Source organism: Mirounga angustirostris, unplaced genomic scaffold (genome assembly GCF_029215605.1).
Source record: "Mirounga angustirostris isolate CCGP_5_RB_7025 unplaced genomic scaffold, mMirAng1.0.hap1 SCAF_6, whole genome shotgun sequence".
NCBI lineage: Eukaryota > Metazoa > Chordata > Mammalia > Carnivora > Phocidae > Mirounga > Mirounga angustirostris.
In genome coordinates, this window is record NW_026991714.1 from 139749109 (window position 1) to 139775141 (window position 26033).

A 26033-nucleotide genomic window follows, 5' to 3' on the forward strand; every position below is an offset into this window, starting at 1 on the left:
TCCATTGGACATTCTTTCCTGCTTTGTCAAAGATTAGTTGACCATAGAGTTGAGGGTCCATTTCTGGGCTCTCTATTCTGTTCCATTGATCTATGTGTCTGTTTTTGTGCCAGTACCATGCTGTCTTGATGATGACAGCTTTGTAATAGAGCTTGAAGTCCGGAATTGTGATGCCACCGGCTTTGCTTTTCTTTTTCAATATTCCTCTGGCTATGCGGGGTCTTTTCTGGTTCCATACAAATTTTAGGATTATTTGTTCCATTTCTTTGAAAAAAGTGGATGGTATTTTGATGGGGATTGCATTGAATGTGTAGATTGCTCTAGGTAGCATTGACATCTTCACAATATTTGTTCTTCCAATCCATGAGCATGGAACGTTTTTCCATTTCTTTGTGTCTTCCTCAATTTCTTTCATGAGTATTTTATAGTTTTCTGAGTAAAGATCCTTTGTCTCTTTGGTTAGATTTATTCCTAGGTATCTTATGGTTTTGGGTGCAATTGTAAATGGGATCGACTCCTTAATTTCTCTTTCTTCTGTCTTGTTGTTGGTGTATAGGAATGCCACTGACTTCTGTGCATTGATTTTATATCCTGCCACTTTACTGAATTCCTGTATGAGTTCTAGCAGTTTTGGGGTGGAGTCTTTTGGGTTTTCCACATAAAGTATCATATCATCTGCAAAGAGTGAGAGTTTGACTTCTTCTTTGCCAATTTGGATGCCTTTGATTTCTTTTTGTTGTCTGATTGCTGTGGCTAGGACTTCCAATACTATGTTGAATAGCAGTGGTGATAGTGGACATCCCTGCCGCGTTCCTGACCTTAGGGGGAAAGCTCTCAGTTTTTCCCCATTGAGAATAATATTTGCTGTAGGTTTTTCATAGATGGCTTTTATGATATTGAGGTATGTACCCTCTATCCCTATACTCTGAAGAGTTTTGATCAAGAAAGGATGCTGTACTTTGTCAAAAGCTTTTTCTGCATCTATTGAGAGGATCATATGATTCTTGTTCTTTCCTTTGTTAATGTACTGTATCACATTGATTGATTTGCGGATGTTGAACCAACCTTGCAGCCCAGGGATAAATCCCACTTGGTCATGGTGAATAATCCTTTTAATGTACTGTTGGATCCTATTGGCTAGTATTTTGGTGAGAATTTTTGCATCCATGTTCATCAGGGATATTGGTCTGTAATTCTCCTTTTTGATGGGGTCTTTGTCTGGTTTGGGGATCAAGGTAATGCTGGCCTCATAAAATGAGTTTCGAAGTTTTCCTTCCGTTTCGATTTTTTGGAACAGTTTCAGAAGAATAGGTATTAATTCTTCTTGAAATGTTTGGTAGAATTCCCCTGGGAAGCCATCTGGCCCTGGGCTTTTGTTTTTTGGGAGATTTTTGATGACTGCTTCAATTTCCTTAGTGGTTATAGGTCTGTTCAGGTTTTCTATTTCATCCTGGTTCAGTTTTGGTAGTTGATACATCTCTAGGAATGCATCCATCTCTTCCAGGTTATCTAATTTGCTGGCATAGAGTTGCTCATAATATGTTCTTATAATTGTTTGTATTTCTTTGGTGTTGGTTGTGATCTCTCCTCTTTCATTCATGATTTTGTTGATTTGGGTCATTTCTCTTCTCTTTTTGATAAGTCTGGCCAGGGGTTTATCAATCTTGTTAATTCTTTCAAAGAACCAGCTCCTAGTTTCGTTGATCTGTTCTACTGTTCTTTTAGTTTCTATTTCATTGATTTCTGCTCTGATCTTTATGATTTCTCTTCTCCTGCTGGGTTTAGGCTTTATTTGCTGTTCTTTCTCCAGCTCCTTTAGGTGTAGGGTTAGGTTGTGTACTTGAGACCTTTCTTGTTTCTTGAGAAAGGCTTGTATTGCTATATACTTTCCTCTTAGGACTGCCTTTGCTGCATCCCAAAGATTTTGAACAGTTGTGTTTTCATTTTCATTGGTTTCCATGTATTTTTTTAATTCTTCTTTAATTTCCTGGTTGACCCATTCATTCTTCAGTAGGATGCTCTTTAGCCTCCATGTATTTGAGTTCTTTCCGACTTTCCTCTTGGGATTGAGTTCTAGTTTCAAAGCATTGTGGTCTGAAAATAGGCAGGGAATGATCCCAATCTTTTGGTACCGGTTGAGACCTGATTTATGACCTAGGATGTGATCGATTCTGGAGAATGTTCCATGGGCACTAGAGAAGAATGTGTATTCCGTTGCTTTGGGGTGGAATGTTCTGAATATGTCTGTGAAGTCCATTTGGTCCAGTGTGTCATTTAAAGTCTTTATTTCCTTGTTGATCTTTTGCTTAGATGATCTGTCCATTTCAGTGAGGGGGATGTTAAAGTCCCCCACTATTATTGTATTGTTGTTGATGTGTTTCTTTGCTTTTGTTATTAATTGCCTTATATAATTGGCTGCTCCCATGTTAGGGGCATAGATATTTACAATTGTTAGATCTTCTTGTTGGATAGATCCTTTAAGTATGATATAGTGTCCTTCCTCATCTCTTATTACAGTCTTTGGTTTAAAATCTAATTTGTCTGATATAAGGATTGCCACCCCAGCTTTCTTTTGGTGTCCATTAGCATGGTAAATGGTTTTCCACCCCCTCACTTTCAATCTGGGGGTGTCTTTGGGTCTAAAATGAGTCTCTTGCAGACAGCATATCGATGGATCTTGTTTTTTAATCCAGTCTGTTAGCCTGTGTCTTTTGATTGGGGCATTTAGCCCATTTACATTCAAGGTAACTATTGAAAGATAGGAATTTAGTGCCATTGTATTGCCTGTAAGGTGACTGTTACCGTATATTGTCTGTGTTCCTTTCTGGTCTATGTTGCTTTTAGGGTCTCTCTTTGCTTAGAGGACCCCTTTCAAGATTTCCTGTAGGGCTGGTTTTGTGTTTGCAAACTCCTTTAGTTTTTGTTTGTCCTGGAAGCTTTTTATCTCTCCTTCAATTTTCAATGACAGCCTAGCTGGATAGAGTATTCTTGGCTGCATATTTTTCTCATTTAGTGCTCTGAATATATCCTGCCAGTCCTTTCTGGCCTGCCAGGTCTCTGTGGATAGGTCTGTTGCCAATCTAATGTTTCTACCATTGTAGGTTACATATCTCTTCTCCCGAGCTGCTTTCAGGATTTTCTCTTTGTCTCTGAGACTCGTAAGTTTTACTATTAGATGTCGGGGAGTTGACCTATTTTTATTGATTTTGAGAGGGGTTCTCTGTGCTTCCTGGATTTTCATGCCTGTTTCTTTCCCCAAATTAGGGAAGTTCTCTGCTATAATTTGCTCCATTATACCTTCTGCCCCTCTCTCTCTTTCTTCTTCTTCTGGGATCCCAATTATTCTAATGTTGTTTCGTCTTATGGTATCGCTTATCTCTCGAATTCTGCCCTCATGATCCAGTAGTTGTTTATCTCTCTTTTTCTCAGCTTCTTTATTTTCCAGCATTTCATCTTCTATATTACTGATTCTCTCTTCTGCCTCATTTATTCTAGCAGTTAGCGCCCCCAATTTTGATTGCACCTCATTAATAGCCTTTTTGATTTCTACTTGGTTGGATTTTAGCTCTTTTACTTCTCCAGAAAGAGTTTCTCTAATAACTTCCATATTTTTTTCAAGCCCAGCTAGTATCTTTAAAGTGATGATTCTGAACTCTAGATCTGACATCGTACTAATGTCCGTATTGAGTAGGTCCCTGGCAGTCGGTACTGCCTCTTGTTCTTTTTGTTGAGGTGATTTTTTCCGTCTCGTCATTTTGTGCAGAGGAGAATAGATTAATGAGAGAACAAAATGCTAGCAGAGTAACCACGTCCCCAGAAAATATACTCTAAACAAATCAGAAAAGACCTGAAGCAGTGGGATAAGAAGGGGAAAGAGAGAAAAAAGAAAAAGAAAAAAAAAGAAAAAGATAAAGATAAAAACAAAAACAAACAAAACAAAACAACAACAACAAAAGAAAAACCAGAATGTGATCAAATATGATCTATATGGTATATAGATCAGTGCCACACACTAGATTTGGGGTGTGTTTTGGTCTTTTAGAAGAAAGTGTCTCCCAAAATTTTAAAGAAAGAAAAAGATATATGTACAAAAATAAGGGTTGATATGATGAAGGGATAGAAAATGACTGTAAAAATGGAAATTATAAAAAATTTTATAAAAGGAATTGATAAGAAGTTGTTTGAAAAAGAAAGAAGAAGATTTAAAAAAAGAAAAAAGAAAAAGAAAAAAAAAGGGAGAGGATGTGATCAGGCAGGGGAATAGAAAAACACCATATACTAGAGATTTAGGGTATATTTTAATCTGTTAGAAGAAACTATCTCAAAATTTTAAAGAGAGAACAACTTATATATATAAGCCAAAAATATGGGTAACTACTATGAAGGGATAGAATATGACTCTAAAAATGAAAAATAAAAATGTTTTTTTTTTAAAAAAAGGGATTGATAAGATGTTGTTTGAAAAAGGGAAAAAGAAAAATTCAAAAAGAAATAAAAAGACAAAAAGACAGTTAAAAAAAAAATTAACTTTAAAAGACTAAGGAATCATGGTAAAAAAGCCGTGAATTCTATGTGCAGTATTCCCCTAGCGCTGGAGTTCTGCCGTTCTCATTGATCGGTAAACTTGGTCTTGGCTGGCTGTTCTCGCTGATCTTCTGGGGAGGGGCCTGTTGCCGTGGTTTTCAAATGTCTCTGCCGGAGGCGGAATTGCCCCGCCCTTGCCCCCTCTCGGCTAAGTCATCTGCTCGGGTTTGCTCTCCGGGGCTTTTGTTCCCTGCGAGCTTTCCGTACAGCTTTGGAGGCGGAGCGTGAAAATGGCGGCCTCCCAATCTCCGCCCCGGAGGAGCCGAGAACTCGGGCCTGCTCCTCAGTGAGCCCCCAGAGAAAAGCCGTCAGTCACTCCCGTCTCCCCGGTCTCCGGCTGCACTCCATGCTCAACCGGCCTGTGACCGCGCGTTTCTATCTCTGGCACCCCACCCGGTCTGGAGTCTCCAAACCCAGCAGATCCCTGCGGTGCCCTCCCGCGCGGCTCCTCCCGGGGGAGGAAGGTGAGTCTCCCCGGATCTGCCGCTTGTTGGGTCCCTGCTGGAGGAGCAGTGGCCCGGCTGTGCCGCGGATCACGGTTTATGGCCACCCCGAGCTGAGAGCCCGCGCCTGGGCTCCGCCTCTGCAGCCGGCTTCCCTGCTCCGATACCTGGGAGCTCGGCCACACTCAGGCACCCCCGGTCCTTCTGTGACCCCGAGGGTCCTGAGACCACACTGTCCCGGAGGGTTCCACCCCCCGCTTAGCCACCAGAGTGACGTCCCTCGGCGGAGCAGACTTTTAAAAGTTCCGATTTTGTGCTCCGCGGCTCTATCACTTGCCAGAAGCGGCCGACGGAGGCCCCTCCCCCGCCGTCTATCCTCCCGAATATCGCCTCGGATTCACTTCTCCGCACGTCCTACCTTCCAGAAAGTGGTCGCTTTTCTGTTCAGAAAGTTGTTGCTCTTCTTTTCTTTGATCTCCTGTTGGGTTTGTAGGTGTTCAGAATGGTTTGATCCCTATCCAGCTGAATTCCTGAGAGGAGACGAAATCCAGGTCTCCTACTCCTCCGCCATCTTGCTCCGCCCCCGGAAAAAAGGTCTCTTTAACAAATGGTGCTGGGAAAAGTGGACAGCAACATGGGGAGGAATGAAACTGAACCACTTTCATACAGAAACACAAAAGTAAATTCAAAATGGAATACAGACCTAAATGTGAGACAGGAAACCATCAAAATCCTAGAGGACAACGCAGGCAGTAACCTCTTTGACATTGGCCATAGCAATTTTTACTAGATATGTCTCCCGAGGCAAGGGAAACAAAAGTAAAAATAAACTACTGGGATTTCATCAAAATAAAAAGCTTCTGCACAGCGAAGGAAATAGTCAAAAACCTACTGCATAGGAGAAGATATTTGCAAATGATATATCTGATAAAGGGCTAGTATCCAAAATATATAAAGATCTAATAAGGTGGCGCCTGGGTGGCTCAGTCGTTAAGCGTCTGCCTTCGGCTCAGGTCACGATCCCAGGGTCCTGGGATCGAGCCCCACATTGGGCGCCCTGCTCGGCGGGAAGCCTGCATCTCCCTCACCCACTCCCCCTGCTTGTGTTCCCTCTCTCACTGTGTCTCTCTCTGTCAAATAAAAAAACCAAAATCTTAAAAAAAAAAAAAAAAGATCTAATACAACTCAACATCCAAACAACAAATAATTGAATTAAAAAATGGGCAGAAGGCGTGAATGGATATTTTTCCAAAGAAGATATACAGGTGGCCAACAGATACATGAAAAGTTACTCAACAGCACTCATCATCAGGGAAATACAAATCAAAACTACAATGAGATATCACCTTACACCAAAGAGATTGGCTAAAATTAACAACACAAGAAACAAGTGTTGGTGAAGGTGTGGAGAAATGGGAACTCTCTTACACTGTTGCTGGGAATGCAAAGTGGTACAAACGCTGTGGAAAACAGTACGGAGGTTCCTCAGAAAGTTAAAAAATAGAACTACCCTATGAACAAGCAATTGCACTACTAGGTATTTACCCAAAGAATATGAAAATATTAATTTGAAGGGGTACATGAACTGATGTTTACAGCAATATTGTCTACAATAGCCAAATTATGGAAAGAGCCCAAATGTCCATTGATTGATGAATGGATAAAGAGGATGTGGTATATGTATGTATAGATACATACATACAAAATATAATGGAATATTACTTAGCAATAAAAAAGAATGAAATCTTGCCATTTGCAATGATGTGGATGGAGCTAGAAAGTATTATGCTAAAGGTAATAATCAGAGAATGACAAATACCATATGATTTCATTCATATGTGGAATTTAAGAAACAAAACAAATAATCATAGGGAAAAAAAGAGAGAGGCAAATCCAAGAACGGACTCTTAACAATAGAGAACAAACTATGGTGACCAGAGGAGAGGTGGGCGGAGGGGGAGAAGGGTTAAATAGGTGATGGGGATTAAGGAGTGCACTTGCTAGGATGAGCACTAGGTGTTGTATATAAGTATTGAATTAATAAATTGTACACCTGAAAGTAATACTACACTATATGTTAACTAACCAAAATTTATTTTTTTTATTTATTTTTTTTAAAGATTTTATTTATTTATTTGAGAGAGAGAATGAGAGAGAGAGAGCACATGAGAGGGGGGAGGGTCAGAGGGAGAAGCAGACTCCCTGCTGAGCAGGGAGCCCGATGCGGGACTCGATCCGGGGACTCCAGGATCATGACCTGAGCCGAAGGCCATCGTTCAACCAACTGAGCCACCCAGGCGCCCCTAACCAGAATTTAAATAAAAATTTTTAAAAAAGGAAATAAAGTATTAAAATTTTAAAGAATGGATGACTAGTATTGTCAATTGAAAAGTGAAAGTCTGTTAATAGAGAAAAGACCAGTTTATTTAATATGTAGAAAGTCAGGGTGAGAAAAGTATCCTCTAAAATGCTGAATGTTTTATAAACATTGATCTTTATTAATACTAACAACTTTATGAGTATATAAGCCAGATGCTACATTGTGAGGAGTTAAATAGGACTAGGTTATGAGGAAATTGACATGAAGTTGCCTGCATTGATTATATGCTTGATAAACTAGAGGGAGGAATAGGGTCAATAAAATAAGGTTGTTGTTTTTATTTTTCAGGAGATATGGGACTTGGGCACTTTTGGAAATCTAAATTAAGATGAAATAAAAAAAAATATTAGGGGGAGATAATTATTAAAAAACAAAAGGCACCTTACTGGTTAAAAAGGTTAGGATCATAGGCTTTCTTGTTTTTTTTATCCACTTTATTTGATACTGGATAACAGATTAGGGAATGCAAATGGAAATACAACTATTGTGAGATTACGTGCAAGATCAGAGTTCCTAACAGTTGGGGAGGAGAGAGTTTGAGGCTTACATCGCTGGAATTGAATTTTGACTCTACCATTTATTCCCTTTGTGACTATCAGCAATTTATTTTGAACTTTTTGAGCATTGGATTTTTCTTTTTTATTCCGTCTGGGAGTGTTCTTATAAAACCAAAACCATGCACCAATGTGAAGGAAGTATTTAGCACATTATCTGAAATGTGTTCAGCACTCATTGGATAGGTGCTAGAATTGCCATTGTCATCATCACCGAAGGATATTCTAAGATCTTCTCTTCTAGTGAGACAAGGAGAAAAAGTATATTAAAGAATCAACAAGAGTAGAAAGTGCTAAAATTTGCACAGCTTATGAGTGAATAGATGAAAGAATACAGGGATTATCAGTTAAGGATGAAGACCAGGTTTTTTGTAGTGACCAGTGACTAATGAATTTGCTCATGTCTGGGTCTTTTCATAGCATAATGTTTGACCACAGAGCAAAGGGAGAGAAAACAGTGATACATGGTTGGAACCAATTAATCGGATTCATGTGATTCTGTTATTTTGAGATTTGTTAGTCTCAAATCACTACTAACAAAGTATCCTGGATTTTTATAGCTTATTGCATATTTTACCTAATATGTATAGACCATATGTATAAACACTGTAACTGAATTATTTCTTAGTGTAAACATGAGTGTATACCAGGTTTTCTCAGCTTCAACATGACTGGTATGTTGGACTGGATAATTCTTTGTCACTGGGGACAGTCCTATGCACTGCAGAATGTTTAGCAGCATCCCTGGCTCTCCTCATCTGATGAAAGTTGCACCCCTATCAATGTTGTGATAATCGCACATGCCTTCAGACATTGCCAAATGTGCCCTGGGGGAGTGGGGAACAAAACTGTCTTCAGTTGAGAACCACTGGAATATTCTCGTATCTAAAATAGTTGCTAATACAGATAAAATGAATAAACCTGTGTGAAATTTAAATTTATAAAATTGCCAGCTTTTATGTCTCAGTAGCAATTCTAAATAGATTTCTGTTGCTGTGTAAGACCAACAGAGCTGTAAGTTTACATTCTTTCTGACAAGGAAAATCTTAAAGATAGGCTATACTGTATAACAAGAATATAAATAATTATTCTACCTGTATACTTTGTTTTTACTTGAGGACATTTTAAACACTGCTAATTTATCCATTTTTGCTTTAATTATTTACCAAGGTGGAGTGGTTAGTTCTATATATTTTAGATTCTATAAATATTCTTGAATATTTCATTACATATTTCCAATGTGTTAAGCAAAAATTGTGTTTTATTTTCCAGTTGTTTTTTATCCTTATTGCTGGTAGCTGCAGTGGTGTGGAAGATCAAACAAACATGCTGGGCTTCTCGGCGGAGAGAGGTATCAGTAATATTACTTAATCTTTTGTTTAAAGATCTGAGTAAACATGAATCTGTATTGCTTAATTAACATGTGCCACTCATGTACAGAGTTTCAAATCAGCTTTACTTATTAAGATTGAACAAATCGATCTAGAATTTTTAAGCTTTAGAGCAAACTTTACTACTGTCATTTTAAGTCAGTATCTGTAGAAACATTGGTTAATTGCAATGTTAATTTGCAAACAGTTACTTTAAATAGTGTTAGAATTCATATTGAATATATGTATTAATACTGTTGATTAAGTGATTTGCAATCTCTTTAGGTAGTTATAAAAACTATTTTTATAAGTATCTCTGTTGTAATTTAAAAGAAAATTCTCACTGATAAATATTTATTTTTGGTTTTTATTGCCTAGATTTTTTTAAGTAATTAAATCTTTACCATTTCATGATTATCTGATAATTCAAGTATGTTTGAAGTGCATCTCAATTTGATACATTTCTGTGTCAGAATTAATCATTTATGTTTCCTCTAATCCTAAAATTGATAAAAACAGTAGTACTCTTGCAGAATAATTAAGGATATAAATAGTTTCTTAACTTTGTAGATATTAGTTAATTGAAAGGAACAAAGCAATATAATAATCTGGGAATAAAAATGTACAATAGATTTATTGTTCTATACTTATATAATAAAAAAGCAAGTTTCTGTTTTTATTAATATTATAGTCTATGAGTATTAATATTAGCATGCTGTTATTAGCATTATTACTCTTCTATTTGCTGATGCATTTCCCAGTATATTTTTATATATATAATTTTGTGCAACAATATAAAGCAGTAGTATAATTGCTTACCATCTTTTTTTCCACATAGAAAATATTATATTTGAAGATTTAAAACTAACCCAGAGTATTCTAAGTTATATAATTAGTGAATGAGAATGAGTTCTTCTTAATTATTCTTCAGTTTTCAAACATTCATTAAAACTCAGTGCTGCCTATAATATGTTTGCAAACTTGACAGCCCTCCCCTAGAAAGAAATAATTCATCTTGATCATCTCTGTCTCTCTGATTTTCAGTATATGGCCAAGGCAATATCAATGAGAATATACTTGGTATGACCCTATGATAAAAGTACTCCGATTAAAAAAAATCTTATTAAATATAAATACATAAATATTTGGCAAGAAGTGGAATTCTATGTGGAGATAAGCAGTCTTCTACACATGTTAAACCATCTGTTAGATGAAATTATGGATTCAGGAAAGTAAAAACAATCAGTAGGCAGGCACTGGGAAGACCTTCCATAATGGCATAGGCCAAATGACAATTTATGCTTCTAATCATTGGAAAAGAAGTTAAGATCAATCAGGGAGCCTGGGTTCTGACCTCAATATGACTAACACTGTTTAAATATCTGGTTTCTAAAGTTTATAAAATGAAACTATGTGGGTGTAGCACTGTGAAAAGATCAGTGTATGACTACGTCATTAACTAATTTCTGAAAATGTGTAAGTGTCCTAATTGAATTTCCTTCCCTCTAAAGAGAAGGGATTTGGGCGCCTGGGTGGCTCAGTTGGTTAAGCGACTGCCTTCGGCTCAGGTCATGATCCTGGAGTCCCGGGATCGAGTCCCGCATCGGGCTCCCTGCTCGGCAGGGAGTCTGCTTCTCCCTCTGACCCTCCCCCCTCTCATGTACTCTCTCTCTCACTCTCTCTCTCTCAAATAAATAAATAAAATCTTTAAAAAAAATAAAGAGAAGGGATTGTACTATATAACTAATTCCTCAAGCTCTAGGAATATTTATATATAATAACTAAAGTTTAGAAATAGTGTTGAATATTTGAGAAAACTAATGTGAATAGTTCATTTACCTATAAAACTTTCATACTTCTCAAGATGAGAAATTGCTTTTGGTTAGGATTATATCAATTCAAGGAAATAATGTTGTTTTGCATATTAGAAGTTCTGACAAGCTGATATTAAACTTTAACTTTTAAAATACAAATTTAATTTATCTTTTTATTGGAAGTCAAAATCTTTCAAAATATGTGTTGCACATGGACAGAACAAGGGAGAAATAGGAAGGGAGAACTAGATTAGGACCACTGGGCCATTTCTAATCTGTGCTCCTAAATATTACCATGTCCTCTTGATATTCCCTCAATACAATGCCCCTCTTTCTAGAGCTCATCTAGGTAGTGAGTCTTATAATAATGATTGAATTTAATTTGCTACCTCTACTGAAGTACAAAATTTATCTTATTGAGAGGTCATATGATGTTTATAATATCATGTTAAAAATATTGTGAGGTGTTTTCTCAAATATAATTTTACTAATCTTTTGGATACAGAATTCTAAATGTTTGGAAACCATTCATATGTGGATGCCCAAGTAAAGATGCCATTTTGATGACTCACAGATCTGTTATTAGATAATAATTTTATATTATTAGAAGATTGTCATTTTGGTCTTAAAGACCCAAAGACTTTTATCTACTATTATATTAGTTGTAGGTAATATAATAACTCCATTTATAGACTTTATTTGGATGGAGGTTAAAATGTGTTTTTATTTGATCCTCCCTTTATTTAGTTTTAACTATTAGGTTAACACAAATATTACCAAAAGGGAAAGATCCCAGTATGTTTTCTTTATGTGATATGTCACTTTCTCTAACATTAAGACATCAACTATTGTAAGCCTCAGAGGACCCCTATGATTAGTACAATGGCAATTTATTTGTAACCTTAAATGAAAATTATTTAAAGGATTCTCCCTTCTTAATATTTTTGTGATTTTGTTAGAGGAATTGTACTATTTGCTTTTCTAAATATTAGGACTGGGTTAAAATGAAAAAAAAATCTTTGGGTTTTTAAAATATATTGTTTAATTCAGCCAGGGATGTTGCTTTTTTAAAAAGAAACTATTTCAAGCTTTGGTTTCTATATTGTTTTTGTGGTATAATTTTAGTAACAGAAGCCTATTATTGATGTAACACTTTTTGAATAACACTCCTGACAATTCAGGGGCTCTTAAAAACACAAAAACACAACTACAAAGGATTTTCATTTTAATATACCTCTTCATATAGGAACTTCACATTCATTTCTATGATAACCCTATTAAGAATATGAACATTTTATTGTGGATGAGGTGCTGTGCTAATGAATGGAAACAATTGATCAGTGAAAATATTTTTAATACACTAGAAGGATGAGTTTTTTTTTAATAGTTTGTGCTTATTACAGAGGTATTAAAACATTTAATTTCAATGTTATATTCAATTTTAGATAAATAGTCATTACATTACAAAAATACTTGTTAGGAGCAAGTATATGTTAAAAGAAGTCTCTTGAAATATTGTCATGCTTAATAATCTTCATTTTTAAACTGAAATTTGAGTTTTTAGTAAGTACCATAAGGCACAAACCCATCAAAATATTTTAATTACTGCTTGCATTGAATATATTTAATCTTATATTTGACTAAGGTAAGTGAAAATATCCTGCATATCTTAATAGTTACAAGAATTTATTTATTTTTTTGGTTGAAAACATTTTTTCCCACATTTTGAGTAGTTTAATTATAGTTTGCCTCAGTGAAAATCCAACATCAGGGGTGCCTTAGTGGCTCAGTTGGTTAAGGATCCAACACTTGAATCTGGCTCAGGTCATGATCTCAGGGTCATGAGATCCAGCCTGGGGTTGAGCCCTGACTTAGGCTCCTCACCGGGTGCAGAGCCTGCTTAAGATTCTCTCTCTCCTTCTCCCTCTGTTTCTCCCTGCCTCAGTACCTCCCACTACTTGTGCAGGAGTGCACATACTTTTCTCTCTCTTTAAAAAAGAAAAGTCTGGGTGGCTCAGTTGGTTAAGCACCCAACTCTTGATTTTGGCTCAGGTTATGATCTCAAGGTCCTGGGATTGAGCCTGTGTTGGGCTCTGTGGTCAACAGGGAGTCTACTTGCCTCCCTCTTTCTGCCCCCCCCATTTGCGTATGCACACATGTGTGCGCACACTTGCGCTTTCTCTCTAAAATAAATAAATCTTTTAAAAAAATCTAACTGCAAAATCCATATAATAATAGATTCCATTGGCAAATGTGAGGTTATTTATTTTTTTAAGAAAATATTTATTTATTTATATATTTGAGAGAGCAATCATGGTCGGGGTGGGGCAGGACGAGCCAAGGGAGAGAGAGAATCTCAAGCAGACTCCCCACTGAGTGCCAAGCTGGAGTGGGGCTCCACCCAGGGCTCAACCTAATGACCCTGATGTCATGACCTGAGCCAAATCCAAGAGTCAGTGGCTTAACTGACTGAGCCACGCAGGGCCCCTAAGGTTATTTCTAATCAACTTCTTGTTACCAGTGGGTTTATGTGTTTGAATGATTATTGCATTTCCTATATCAGCAACTTTTCCTTCTTTAATTCTCTTAAACTTGCAGTCTTTAAAAGTTTAAAAAATATATTAATATGGAGCTTTACCACATTATTTGCTTCTTTCATAATCATGTATGCTTTTCTAATGCTTAAAAATCAATAAAAACAACATTGCCTGAGATAAGACAATGTCCATTGAGCGACTGACCTTGTGTTTATGATCCGCTCCTTTCATGCACATTTCATAATCATACTGCATGAAACCTAAATTTGAATTTAGCGTTATCAGCCTGAAAGTTGAGTTAAAAATAAACTAAAACCCAGAGATAGGATTCTAGTAGCTCTGAGTAGCAAACTCTTCTAGAGGCAAATACATTGCTTTTCCATCTATATTTAATTGTTTTATGGGCATAAAAATAGAAGAAGTAATAATATCATTAAGTTATACTTTACTGAGGTCATGTCATGGGTAAATAATTGATAGAATATTCTCTGAGGATATTCTAAATTTGTGGTAAATGGGTTCTTACTATTAATGCAGTGTCACAGTGTTTTATGAAATGAGTTGCTCTACCTCCTTACACACCCAGCTTATTTAGAGAGAAAGGAGTGAGCACAGTGAAGAGAATAATGAGAAAATGTTATTTTGGGTGGAGAAATTAAACTTAATTATATACTATATATGCAACTTCTTATAGAATTTCTTAGTATTTTAAGAATCTATTTTATATAATGTTTAAACATTTTAATAGCTAGATAAAGATTTCCATAAAACATGTTCTTTTGTCAAAACAAGATTTTTTTAAACCATAAATAATGCACTCAAATCTCTCTCTTTGCATTTAATGGTCTTAGTGTTAATTTATTTTTTCTTATCATTTTCTCTTATTGGATTTCAAAATGTAATGATTCCCTTGCTTTAATTTTTTTCACTTTATCCTGTAAGACTACAAATTACAGATGTTCATCATGCCTATTTATATTATCATAGATTTAAAGATTTTATTTATTTATTTGACAGAGAGACAGAGAGCACAAGCAGGGGGAGCGGCAGGCAGAGGCAGAGGGAGAAGCAGGCTCCCCACTGAGCAGGGAGCCCGACCCGGGGCTTGATCCCAGGACCCCGGGATCATGACCTGAGCCGAAGGCAGACGCTTAACCATCTGAGCCACCCAGGCACCCCTATTATCATAGATTTAAAAATTAGCCTAAATCTACTTAAAAATGACTTGAATTGAGAAGTCAGATATGTATGGGGGCATATGATTTGAAAGTTAACTGATTCTTGCCTTCTATACCTGTTGCCAAAATCTTGTTGTAGATATAGTGCTTTCATTTTGTTCAATTTAGTAAAGATGTATTAATCTCTTGCAATATTCCAGACAGATTGATAAATACTGCAGGTTTAAAGAAAAAGACACAGATCCTTTTTTTTTTTTGGAAATTCATAATTTTAGCAATTTCAATAAGATACACACACATACATGTACACAATCTCTAAGGAACACTTCAATTTACTTTGTTGTGGTGTCATCCATAGGGGGAGATATAGTATATTAAGAAGTTTTCTGGAAGCGGGATTAGTAATGGAAGTAAATGTAAACTGTTGCATAACTGTACATAGAGTTAATTTCTAAAAAAAAATAAGATAAAAACTTTTAGCATTGTTTGTACTATACATTTATTAATACAATTATAAAAATTGCCTAAAATTATAATATTTATTATTTGTTATCTTTAATTTAGACCCAATTTTTATATAGCTTAATAAATGGCCCAGAGTATTGAATTTCTGTCAATAAATTTTAATCCGATTCAACATAATATGTTACATATTTGGTACATACACACATGTATCTCCTTATATATGTCTCCAATGTATATGTGTTTTTATACTAAAAAATTCATTGCTTTAAAATCCCAATTTAACTGAACATCCTGTATTTTCATTTGCTCTGTCTGGCAACCCTGTTTCCAATACAAATGCTCACTCTGGAGCTGAGGGGTAGCTTCAGTGCTACAAAATCCACATGGACTGAGAGAGAGACAAAGGACCAATTCTCCAAAGTTAAATGTTGATTTGTTTTCAAAACAAGGGGGAGTTACACTGGACAAACAAAAAATAGAAAATGTTTGCTTTGCATATTGCTTATTAAAATTAAAAGAAAAACTCTTTGACGTAACAACTATATTTATAGGAATATAAAACATAAGCCTGCCTACTTTTTCAAAATATATTCATACAAAGATACTTATAGAGGGTTTTTTGTAGATCAACAAGTTTATGTCATTCAAAAAGCTTCTTGAAATAAGTATATTTTCTTATAATGGGATATTATGTAACTGGAAACTAAGAATATGGTAGATAGGTATGTGTAAAATGAAACATTATTCCTTCATTCAACAAATATTTAATGAACAATTAGTATTGTTCCAAGCACATTTTTAAAGGAATATAGCAGCAAACAAACAGGAATCATAGTTCTCGAAAACTACAGGTCTTATAAATATGTTATTAACTGGGAAATGCTGATATGTAGTATTATAATGTTTCCATTTGTGTAAATCACACACATAAACACCCACACATGCATTGTATTCATGGAGATTTTGAGAGAATTGCCAAGATTATCTCTGGTTGTGGGATTGGTATTTGGTAAAAAAGAATGATTATGTTATTTCTTTTTTTTTTTTTTTTAAGATTTTATTTATTTATTTGAGAGAGGGAGAATGAGAGACAGCGAGTACATGAGAGGGGGGAGGGTCAGAGGGAGAAGCAGACTCCCCGCTGAGCAGGGAGCCCGATGCGGGACTCGATCAAGGAACTCCAGGATCATGACCTGAGCCAAAGGCAGCCGCTCAACCAACTGAGCCACCCAGGCGCCCGATTATGTTATTTCATAATTGTAACACAAACAACCAAATTTCAGGAAAGTAGAGGGCACAATCTAACATTTTGGAGTTGGGTATTTAACAAAAATAGTATTTCATCCTCACTCTAGAAGGTATATATTATTTCCCTTTTAGCTATATAAGGAATTTGAGGGGAGTTGTGTGCAATGATCAAAGCTCATAAGTAGTAAATGAAAGAGCAATGATTTTTAATTAAGTTTGTCAGATTCCAAAACTCAAGCTCTCTGAACCATACAAAGAACATTAAGATAGCCTGAGTTTGAACAGGTTTGATTTACTGCTTATAGTCATAGTTGACCACTTATAATAGCCTATAAATCTGTTGTGGGGGAATATGCTGTATTTCAGCTAATATTATGGTAACTCAATCATTATTTGATATACTACTTAGAAGGAAAATACAGTGACAATTAAACTATCCCATAGTACTCTCACCACTAAGAATATTTATTTTATACTTACTGAAACAGCTCTTATAGACTTACTTAGATAGAGATTTTATTATATATCATTCACCTAATATACATCAAAAGGAAAGTAGAAGCAGTAAATTGGTAAGATATTGCTAAAACTTATTCACATTCATAGTCCAATTTTTTATAAATCATTTTTGATTCAGGTAAAAATGTTTTGTATCACATAGTATCATTGACCAGAAGAATTTAATTTGTGTCTGTGCAGGGCATGGCATATATATCATAAATGCCCTCTGGGCCAGTTGTGGTTGTGTGATTTCACTGATTATAAGACACATTATGGGAAAACAAGGGACGCCTGGGTGGCTCAGTAGTTAAGTGTCTGCCTTCGTCTCAGGTCATGATCCCAGGGTCCTGGGATCGAGTCCCACATCGGGCTCCTTGCTTGACAGGAAGCCTGCTTCTCCCTCTGCAACTCCCCCTGCTTGTGTTCCCTCTCTCGCTGTCTCTCTCTCTCTCTCTCTCTGTCAAATAAATGAATAAAATCTTTAAAAAAAAAAGATGGGAAAACAAAATGTCTTAGAATCAAAATATGGTAGGGCTTACTTTATAAGGTTTTTAGTACTAAGTGAGTTAATGCACACTAAGTGCTCACCTCTGCCTTTTCCTTACCAGACTTCAACAAATCTTAGCTGTTATTTTTGTTGATATGTAATATAAATAATGATTAACATTATATTATTCGTTAATATTAGTAACAGCAACTCCTGTATATCTTGGATTCTTCTGCTCCATGTATACTCTAACACAGTTGTTTTCAATTCAGTAGACCCTTTAGAATCACCTGTTGATCTTTAAAAAAATTATATTTATATATCCTTGAGCGCCACGCCACTGTTCTACCCCCACCAGACCTATAAATCAGAATTCTGTGAGGTTCAGCTGTATGAGTCTGTTTTTATTTTTTTTAATTTTTTAAAAAGATTTTATTTATTTACTTGACAGAGAGAGAGATAGTGAGGCAGGAACACAAGCAGAGGGAGTGGGAGACGGAGAAGCAGGCTTCCTGCAGAGCAGGGAGCCCGACAAGGGGCTCAATCCCAGGACCCTGGGATCATGACCTGAGCCAAAGGCAGACGTTTAATGACTGAGCCACCCAGGCACCCCATGAGTCTATTTTTAAAGCCCACAATCGATTCTAATGTACACCATTGACATTGAAACTTTATTTTGGCTTTTACTCTTAGAGAGATGGAAAACCACTGAAGGGTTTTCAATAGAGGAGGTAAGTGATTTGAGTTAAAAAAGATATGATTTTTAAACTGATAATTCTGCTGCTGTGTTGAGACTAGACTAAGATAGACAACTGTGGACATAGGGAGACTAGTAAGGAGGTTACTCCTCTAACTGGTGAGAGAGAATGATTGCTCAAATCAAAAGGTGGCAGTGGATATCGGAAGAAATGATCAGATTATAGATATGTTTTGAAGATAACAAAATTGGATGGATGGGGAGGTGTGAGAAAGTATTAAACCAATCATGACTTCAAAAGAGTATAAACCAAGCATGACTTAAGGTTTTGCCTGAATAACTATAAAGATAAAATTGCCATCAACTGAAATGGAGTTGATTGCAAGTAAAATTGGTTTGGGGGAAGGAGTTCAATTTTTACATGTTAAGTTTGAGATATCTATTGGACATCCAATTAGATAAGTCAAAGAAGCAGGAGTTGGCTCTGGGATAAGGAAAAAGATTTGAGCAGGAGAGGTAAATTTGGAGTCTCAATACATCAATGGTATTTAAAGGCATGGGCCTGGTGATATCCCCAAAAGAGGAGGATTAAGCCCTAAGGCATTCATACTTAATATAATGGGTTGAATATGTCCCCTCCCAAAGCCATATGTTGAGGCCCTAAACCCCAATGTTATGGTATCTGGAACTGAGGCCTTTAGGAGGTCTTTAGGCTTATGTGATGTTGATATTCTCATGATGGAATTAGTGCCCTTTACAAAGAGGAACAGGGAAAGAATGCTTTCTCTCTGACAGTACACAAAGAAGAGGTCATGTGAGCACACAATGAGATGGAAGCTGTCTGAAAACCAGGAAGATGGCCGTCTCCAACAACCAAATCTGCCAGCACCTTGATCTTGGACTTCCTAGCCTTTAGAACTGTGAGAAACAAATGTCTCCTATTTAAGTCATTCAGTTTATGGTATTTTGTTATAGGAGCCTAAGCTAAGACATTCAAGATATCAGAGAGAAGACAAAATCAGCAAAGAATACTATGAAGTTGGAGAAATGCTAAGTGAATGTGGACTCCTGGAAGCTGAGGAAACATTGTAGAAGAGAAAAGCATTTTCAACTGTCTCAGAGGCTGCTGATGGGCAAAGCAAAATTGTAACTGAAAATTGATCCTTGGATTTAACCATTTGGAAGTCATTTGTGACCCTGGCAAGAACAATTTTAATGGATCAATAGCTATGAAAGCTCAATTGAAGTGTGATTAAAAGAGACCAGGAGGCAATGACTTCTGGAGTACCAGTAAGAGGAGCTCCACGGACTTACAACCATAGCTGACAAACAATAACTGGTGAAAATTATTTTTAAAACAAATAAACATCCATTTTAAATCTCTGGAATCTGTCTTAAGTGCATACAGTAAATAAAAAACCAATTATTCAAGAAAATCTAAATCTTAGTTAAAAAAAAAAAAAAGGCCTGTGGCATTTGAGCCATGACCTGCTCTCTTCTTCTCCCCTCTCAGTTCAGTATAACCAGCATTTCTTATCTCCCACCCGACCCTTGCCCAGTTATATATTGCAGAGGTTCTATTTCGGTAAAAGCAACTGAGATCTAAGACTCTCTTCCTTCACCAAGCCTTGTCTTGTAGGTCAGAGTTCTTCCTCAGGGAGAATAGGCTGAGAATTCCAGGGTCCCAATTGCCCTCATCACACTTTGCTCAAGGGGTGGAGATTTCATGCCAATAAAGACAATCTGAAAATATAAGAGGCTACCATGCTTGTCTGGGACCTTCCTTATGAAATAAGGGAGTCATTTGAGAGAGATATGGGCCACTCTCTCCATCAGCTCTGGAGCTGTGGCACAGAAATTTTTTCCAGGGGAATAACTTTGTTTAAAACAAACTACAGAGAAGTTCAACCCTAATGGCTTCCTTGAAAAAGATGGACATTGTGGTAGTAAGCAATGCAGAAGAGGCTGATAGCTCCACCATAAATCAGCTAGAGGTTTACCAGAAAGATCCAGTGATAGAGAAAGTTAAGATCTCTCCTGGGTTTATAAAAAATGTCAAACACTGGTCTCAAATATTACCCTACAATGGACCCCAAATTAATTGAATCCGATTAGGAAGCAATTTAAACATCAGAGCATTATCAAAAACAGTAATCAGTTCTCAGTTCACGGAGGCTAACAGCTGGGTGTGATACCAAAGGAGGCAGGGGGCTTAATAGAAAGATCTTGGATAGACAGAAAGAGAGCCCTGATAAAACCAGTTATCCCACACGACCATGCACATGGCCAAAGCTGCACCCTCTGAGGAACAACATCACAGGCTGCACTGCAGAGAAAACAGACTTTACTAAAATAGCCCCACCAAGTCACTAAACAAATAGGCATGTAAAAACAAAACTTGGGGGGGGGGGCGGAAAGAGAATCACTACACAGAATTGTTGTAATCTATTACCTAAAATGTCAGTGTTTTTCAACAAAAAATTATGGGACATGCCAAAAACGGGTATTGTGGCTCATAGGACAAATAGCAGCAGGCAACAGAACATGCTTGTCAGAGGGCTCAGCTGTCAGAATTAACTGACCAAGACTTCAGAGCAGCTGTTGTAAACATGTCCACAGAACTAAAGGAAACCATGATTGAGGTAGGATAGAAATATCTCATAAAACAGATAATATCAATAAAGATAAAATTATAAAAAAGGAGAAGCTAATGGAAAATCAGGAATTGAGAAGTACAAAACCATGATAAAAATTTTACTAGAAAGACTCAATGAGAGATTTGAACTTGCAGAAGAAGGAATTTATGAGCTTGAAAACGGATCAGTAGAGGTTATGAAACAAGAACAGAGAGAAAAAAGAATGAAGGAAAATGAACAAAGCCTAAGAGAAATACAGAATACCAGGAAGTGCACCAATATATGCATAAGAAGAGTACCACAAGGAAAAAAAAAAAAAAAGAGTACCACAAGGAAAGAAGAAAGAGAGGAGCAGAAAAAAATATTTGAAGAAAGGCTGGCTTAAATTTAAAAATACATAGAGATGGATGAAAATGAAAACACAATATACCAGAACTCATGGGATGAAGCTACAGCAGTGCTCAGTGGGAAATAAATAACTGTGCATGCCAGTATTTAAAAGGAAAAATATCTTCAATCAGTAGCCTATTTTTTTACATTTTTATTTAAATTCCAGTTAGTTAACATACAGTGTAATATTAGTTTCAGGTGTACAATATAGTGATTGAACACTAGCATACAACACCTGGTACTCATCACAAGTGTACTCCTTAATCCCCATCACCTATTTCACCCATCCCTCTACCCACTACCACTCTGGTCACCATCAGTGTGTTCTCTAGAGTCAAGAGTCTGTGTCTTGGTTTGCCTCTCTCTCTCTCTTTCTTCCCCTTTGCTTGTTTGTTTTGTTTCTTAAATTCCACATATGAGTGAAATCATATGGTATTTGTCTTTCTCCGACTGTTATTTTGCTTAGCATAATACTCTCTAGTTCCATCCTAACCTTTCACCTTAAGAAACTTGGAAAAGAACAAATTAAATCTACAGGAAACAGAAAAGGAAGGAAATAATAAAGATTAGAGAAGAAATTAATGAAACAGAACAGGAAAACAACAGAGAAAACCAATGAAAATAAAAGTTGGTTCTTTGAAAAGATCAATAAATTAACAAAATAGATTGACCAAGAATAAAAGAGAGAAGACTCAAATTACTAAAATCAATAATAAGAGATGTTATTACTGAAATTCCAGAAATAAGTATTCTAAGGGTACATTATGAACATCAGTATGCCAACAAACCGAAAAATTTAGATGAAATGGAAAATTCCTAGAAAGGCATAAAACTGCAAACACTGATTCAAGAAGAAATAGAAAGTCTGAATAGATCTATAAAAAGCAAAAAGATTACGTTAGAAATTTTAAAACTTCCACTAGATGCATCAACAACCTGTCGGCAACAAGCACAAGTAATTGAATAAATAAATAGATGGAGGAGAATTGATGTTCTCACATGCAGAAACATTCCAAATAATTGGTGTAGATATTTTGCCCTTAGGAAAGTAGAGCATAACTTCATACTCCTTAATGTGAGCTGAACATAGTGACTTCCTTGAGTCGCAGCTGTACTAGAAATAATGCTAAATTGGACTTGACACATACTGTCATTATCTAGAACTTACCTGGCATTCTTGTCACATGGTACATTGTGTTTATTTTTTGAAGTTTTTTTATATCAATATAATCTTAGTTTAATTTGGTTTATTGCCATTTACTGAAATGATTCATATACTTTAACTGTGATATTTAGGTGAACAACTATTGGAGTATGTTGAATGAACATGGTATTAGATTCACTGATGAATCTAATATTGAAATGTTAGTCATTTTAGTGTATTAATTATTCTGAGTCTAAATTCCACTGTTGTATTATAACCAATACTTTGAACAAGGACAGACAATCAAAGGATTTTTTTTTTATTCCCACAGACCATTCAAACTCATTTTGCTCAGCCAATTTGTTCCTGTTCCTTGAGTAGCTAGAGACAGGCATGATTTTTTTTTCCTCCTTTCTTTTCTAGACACATGTTTTTCCATTTCCTGGATAATTTGATATAACAAAATTTTATTCTAATGGTGGAAGAGCTTTTTATTTTTATTTATTTTTTTAAGAGGGGAAGCCCCTCTTTTTTTTTTTTTTTAAAGATTTTATTTATTTATTTGAGAGAGAGAGAATGAGAGAGTGCATGAGAGGGAGGAGGGTCAGAGGGAGAAGCAGACTCCCTGCCGAGCAGGGAGCCCGATGCAGGACTCGATCCTGGGACTCCAGGATCATGACCTGAGCCGAAGGCAGTTGCTTAACCAACTGAGCCACCCAGGTGCCCGGAAGAGCTTTTTAGAAGTCATTCTCTCTATTGGAAGTAAACATGGGCAGATTGCTATCAAATTAAGCATCAATTTTGTTCTTTTTACTTTTTGCATTTTGTCTTAAAATCTACTTTTATAGGTGATATATTTGTGTTTCAGAATTTAAAATGTGCATCCACGTTACCTAGTCACACACTTCTTCCCTCCTCAGAATCAATGTAATCAGGTTTTGTGTGTGTATGTTTGTGTATATTTTTTTGAAGTTATTTGATACATATACCAGTCAATGTGAGCATTCTTTTTCCACATTACTTACTCTAATGGTAGCATGTTATATACACCCTGTTTGGTAGATTTTTACATAACTTTTAAGGTCTAATAAATCCTTGACTTCTAAATTATTACTAACTTAAAAGTAATATTTTTCATCTATTAATGAGCAGTCAAGATGTATAAATTAATACTTTCATGATACATCACATTTTGACTATTTTTTTTTAAAGATTTTATTTATTTATTTGACAAAGAGAGACACAGCGAGAGAGGGAACACAAGCAGGGGGAGTGGGAGAGGGAGAAGCAGGCTTCCCGCTGAGCAGGGAGCCCGATGCGGGGCTCGATTCCAGGACCCTGGGACCATGACCTGAGCTGAAGGCAGCCGCTTAACGACTGAGCCACCCAGGTGCCCCACATTTTGACTATTTTTTAATCTTTTTTTTCCTGTTCTATTTATTTCTACAGTGGAGTCATACACTTAGAATATTCTTTCAAAGAGATTTTTTAAAGAGTTCCAGGATACCAGTCTAGCTATGTAATTCTGAGAAATAATTCTTAAAACTACATTCCAATGGAGTACTTCTCAAAAACTCATGGCTCTTGTTCAAATGTATAATAGTTGTATAAGAAAAATTATTTCAGTAAGAAATTTAAGGCACAGTAAGCTAAATCATAACCTTAGAGAGTTAAATTAAAAAATTGGCCAATTACTTTAGAACTTGTTGTAAATTGTTTGAAATATGAACAAATGGAAAATAATAATAAAATTTGGCTTTTGCCACATTTTCCTTCATTAAATTAAAAGAACCAATTATATATAAATAACCGGTTTTTCTGTTGTATGGAAAGACTTTCTAAGTGTATAGTCGTTACATCATGCAATTATAAATTTGTACCATTATCACCGTGTGAAAGAATGGTACACACTTATTGCACTCAAGTACTGGTCTTCAGTCTAGTACATTTAGAGCAACTTGTGTTTATTTACCTTGGACCAAATTCCTTGCTTAGGAAGTTGACTTACAATGATTTTGAAACCCAAACTCTCCACCTGCTAATAATTTTAAATATATCCAAATTTAAAATCTACACACAGTATTTTCAAGTAAAATATGTAAGATTATAATTAAAAATCCAGAAGTCATCATTTATTTGGACAGTTTCCCTTTCACGATGTGTAATTATTACTGTCTGTCAATTTTTTCTACTGGTATAAAATCATATTTTTCTTAAAAATACCAAGTTATTCAGCATTATTTACAATAGCTAAAATATGGAAGCAAACCAAGTGTCCATTGATAGATGAATGGATATAGATGTGGTGTGTGTGTATGTATGTATGTATATGTATATAAACACACACATAATTTACATATATATTTGTTTATAATGGAGTATTACTCAGCCACAAAAAGGATGAAATCTTGCCATTTGAAACAACATGGATGGAGTTAAAGAGTATAATGCTAAGTGAAATAAGTCAGTCAGAGAAAGGCAAATACCATATGATTTCACTCATATGAGGAATTTAAGAAACAAAACAACCAAAGAAAAAAAGAGACAAATAACCCAGATTCTTAAATATAGAGAACGAACTGATGGTTGCCAAAAATGAGGTGGATGGGGGGAAAGGGTAAAATAGGTGAAGGGGATAAAGAGTGCACTTATCGTGATGAACACAGTCATGTATTGAATTGTTGAATCACTGTATTGTATACCTGAAGCTAATATAACACTATCCTTAATCATACTGGAATTTTAAAAAATAAAACTGAATGCCAAGTTATTTCTGTAAAAGAACATCAATTTCAATAAAGTGTAGGTCAACAAGATCCTACTTAGTCTATTTTGAAGTACCTCACTAAAAATATTAACTTCTTATTTCTTCTTAATACATCCTGAAGTTCTGACATTGTGGACTTCAATGAGGTTTATAATTGGAATACTGACTTTGACTTTCAAAAACCGTTCATAATTGTTTAAACAATTCTATATAAGGCTCATAATTAAATCATAATGAGAGATATACACCGTTCTCAGAAGCTGGTTGCATATTATATCATCGATATAAAACATTTATCTCAAATAGATATAGACAATGTATTATTGCTTTCAGAATAGTTATTTGCCTAACACAAGAACTAACATTAATTAAGCAGTAAATCAGTTTTGCTTCCTTTAGATAATTAGTAATTTACATATAACCTTTGGCTATTCTTTTATCTTAGGGTACTGATACAAATTGCATAAAATTATTTTTTATATAGAAAATGCTTTAAAATGTACCATCTAATTAAAATGCACTATTATTTTCGGGTAGTTGTGTTCTAAATGATACTATAGAGACTACTATGGATATTTAAGGAGTCTGAATGGACTGTATAAGGAAGCTAAATTATAACATTTATGGATGATGCAGGTCATTTTATCAATTAGTGTGAACAAGTGAAAAATGCCAAAGTATTTAGAGTATTGCATTTTTTATATATCCTGTACTAGAAATTATACTATTTTTTACCATAAGAGCCTATTTCATATCAAGGTATACATTAAAAGCATAAGTTCATAAAATACACTAGATAAGTAGGTAAGGCTGATTGTGAATGCAGGAATCCTACCCA

General features: G+C 35.7%; 1 protein-coding gene across 2 annotated transcripts in view; it reads left to right on the plus strand.

Annotated features, from left to right (window-relative positions):
* Positions 1-26033, plus strand: part of ATRNL1 (attractin like 1) — an 804411-nt gene that overhangs the window by 397080 nt on the left and 381298 nt on the right. The window contains exons 26-27 of one of the 2 annotated variants that reach the window (XM_064595309.1): positions 9234-9312; positions 19234-22917. In XM_064595309.1, coding sequence (XP_064451379.1) covers positions 9234-9312; positions 19234-19350 — 196 coding nt within the window. In that variant the 3' untranslated portion in view covers positions 19351-22917. Of the gene's footprint in view, positions 1-9233; positions 9313-19233; positions 22918-26033 lie in introns of those variants that run through there. The other variant, XM_064595308.1, reaches the window with a different exon arrangement.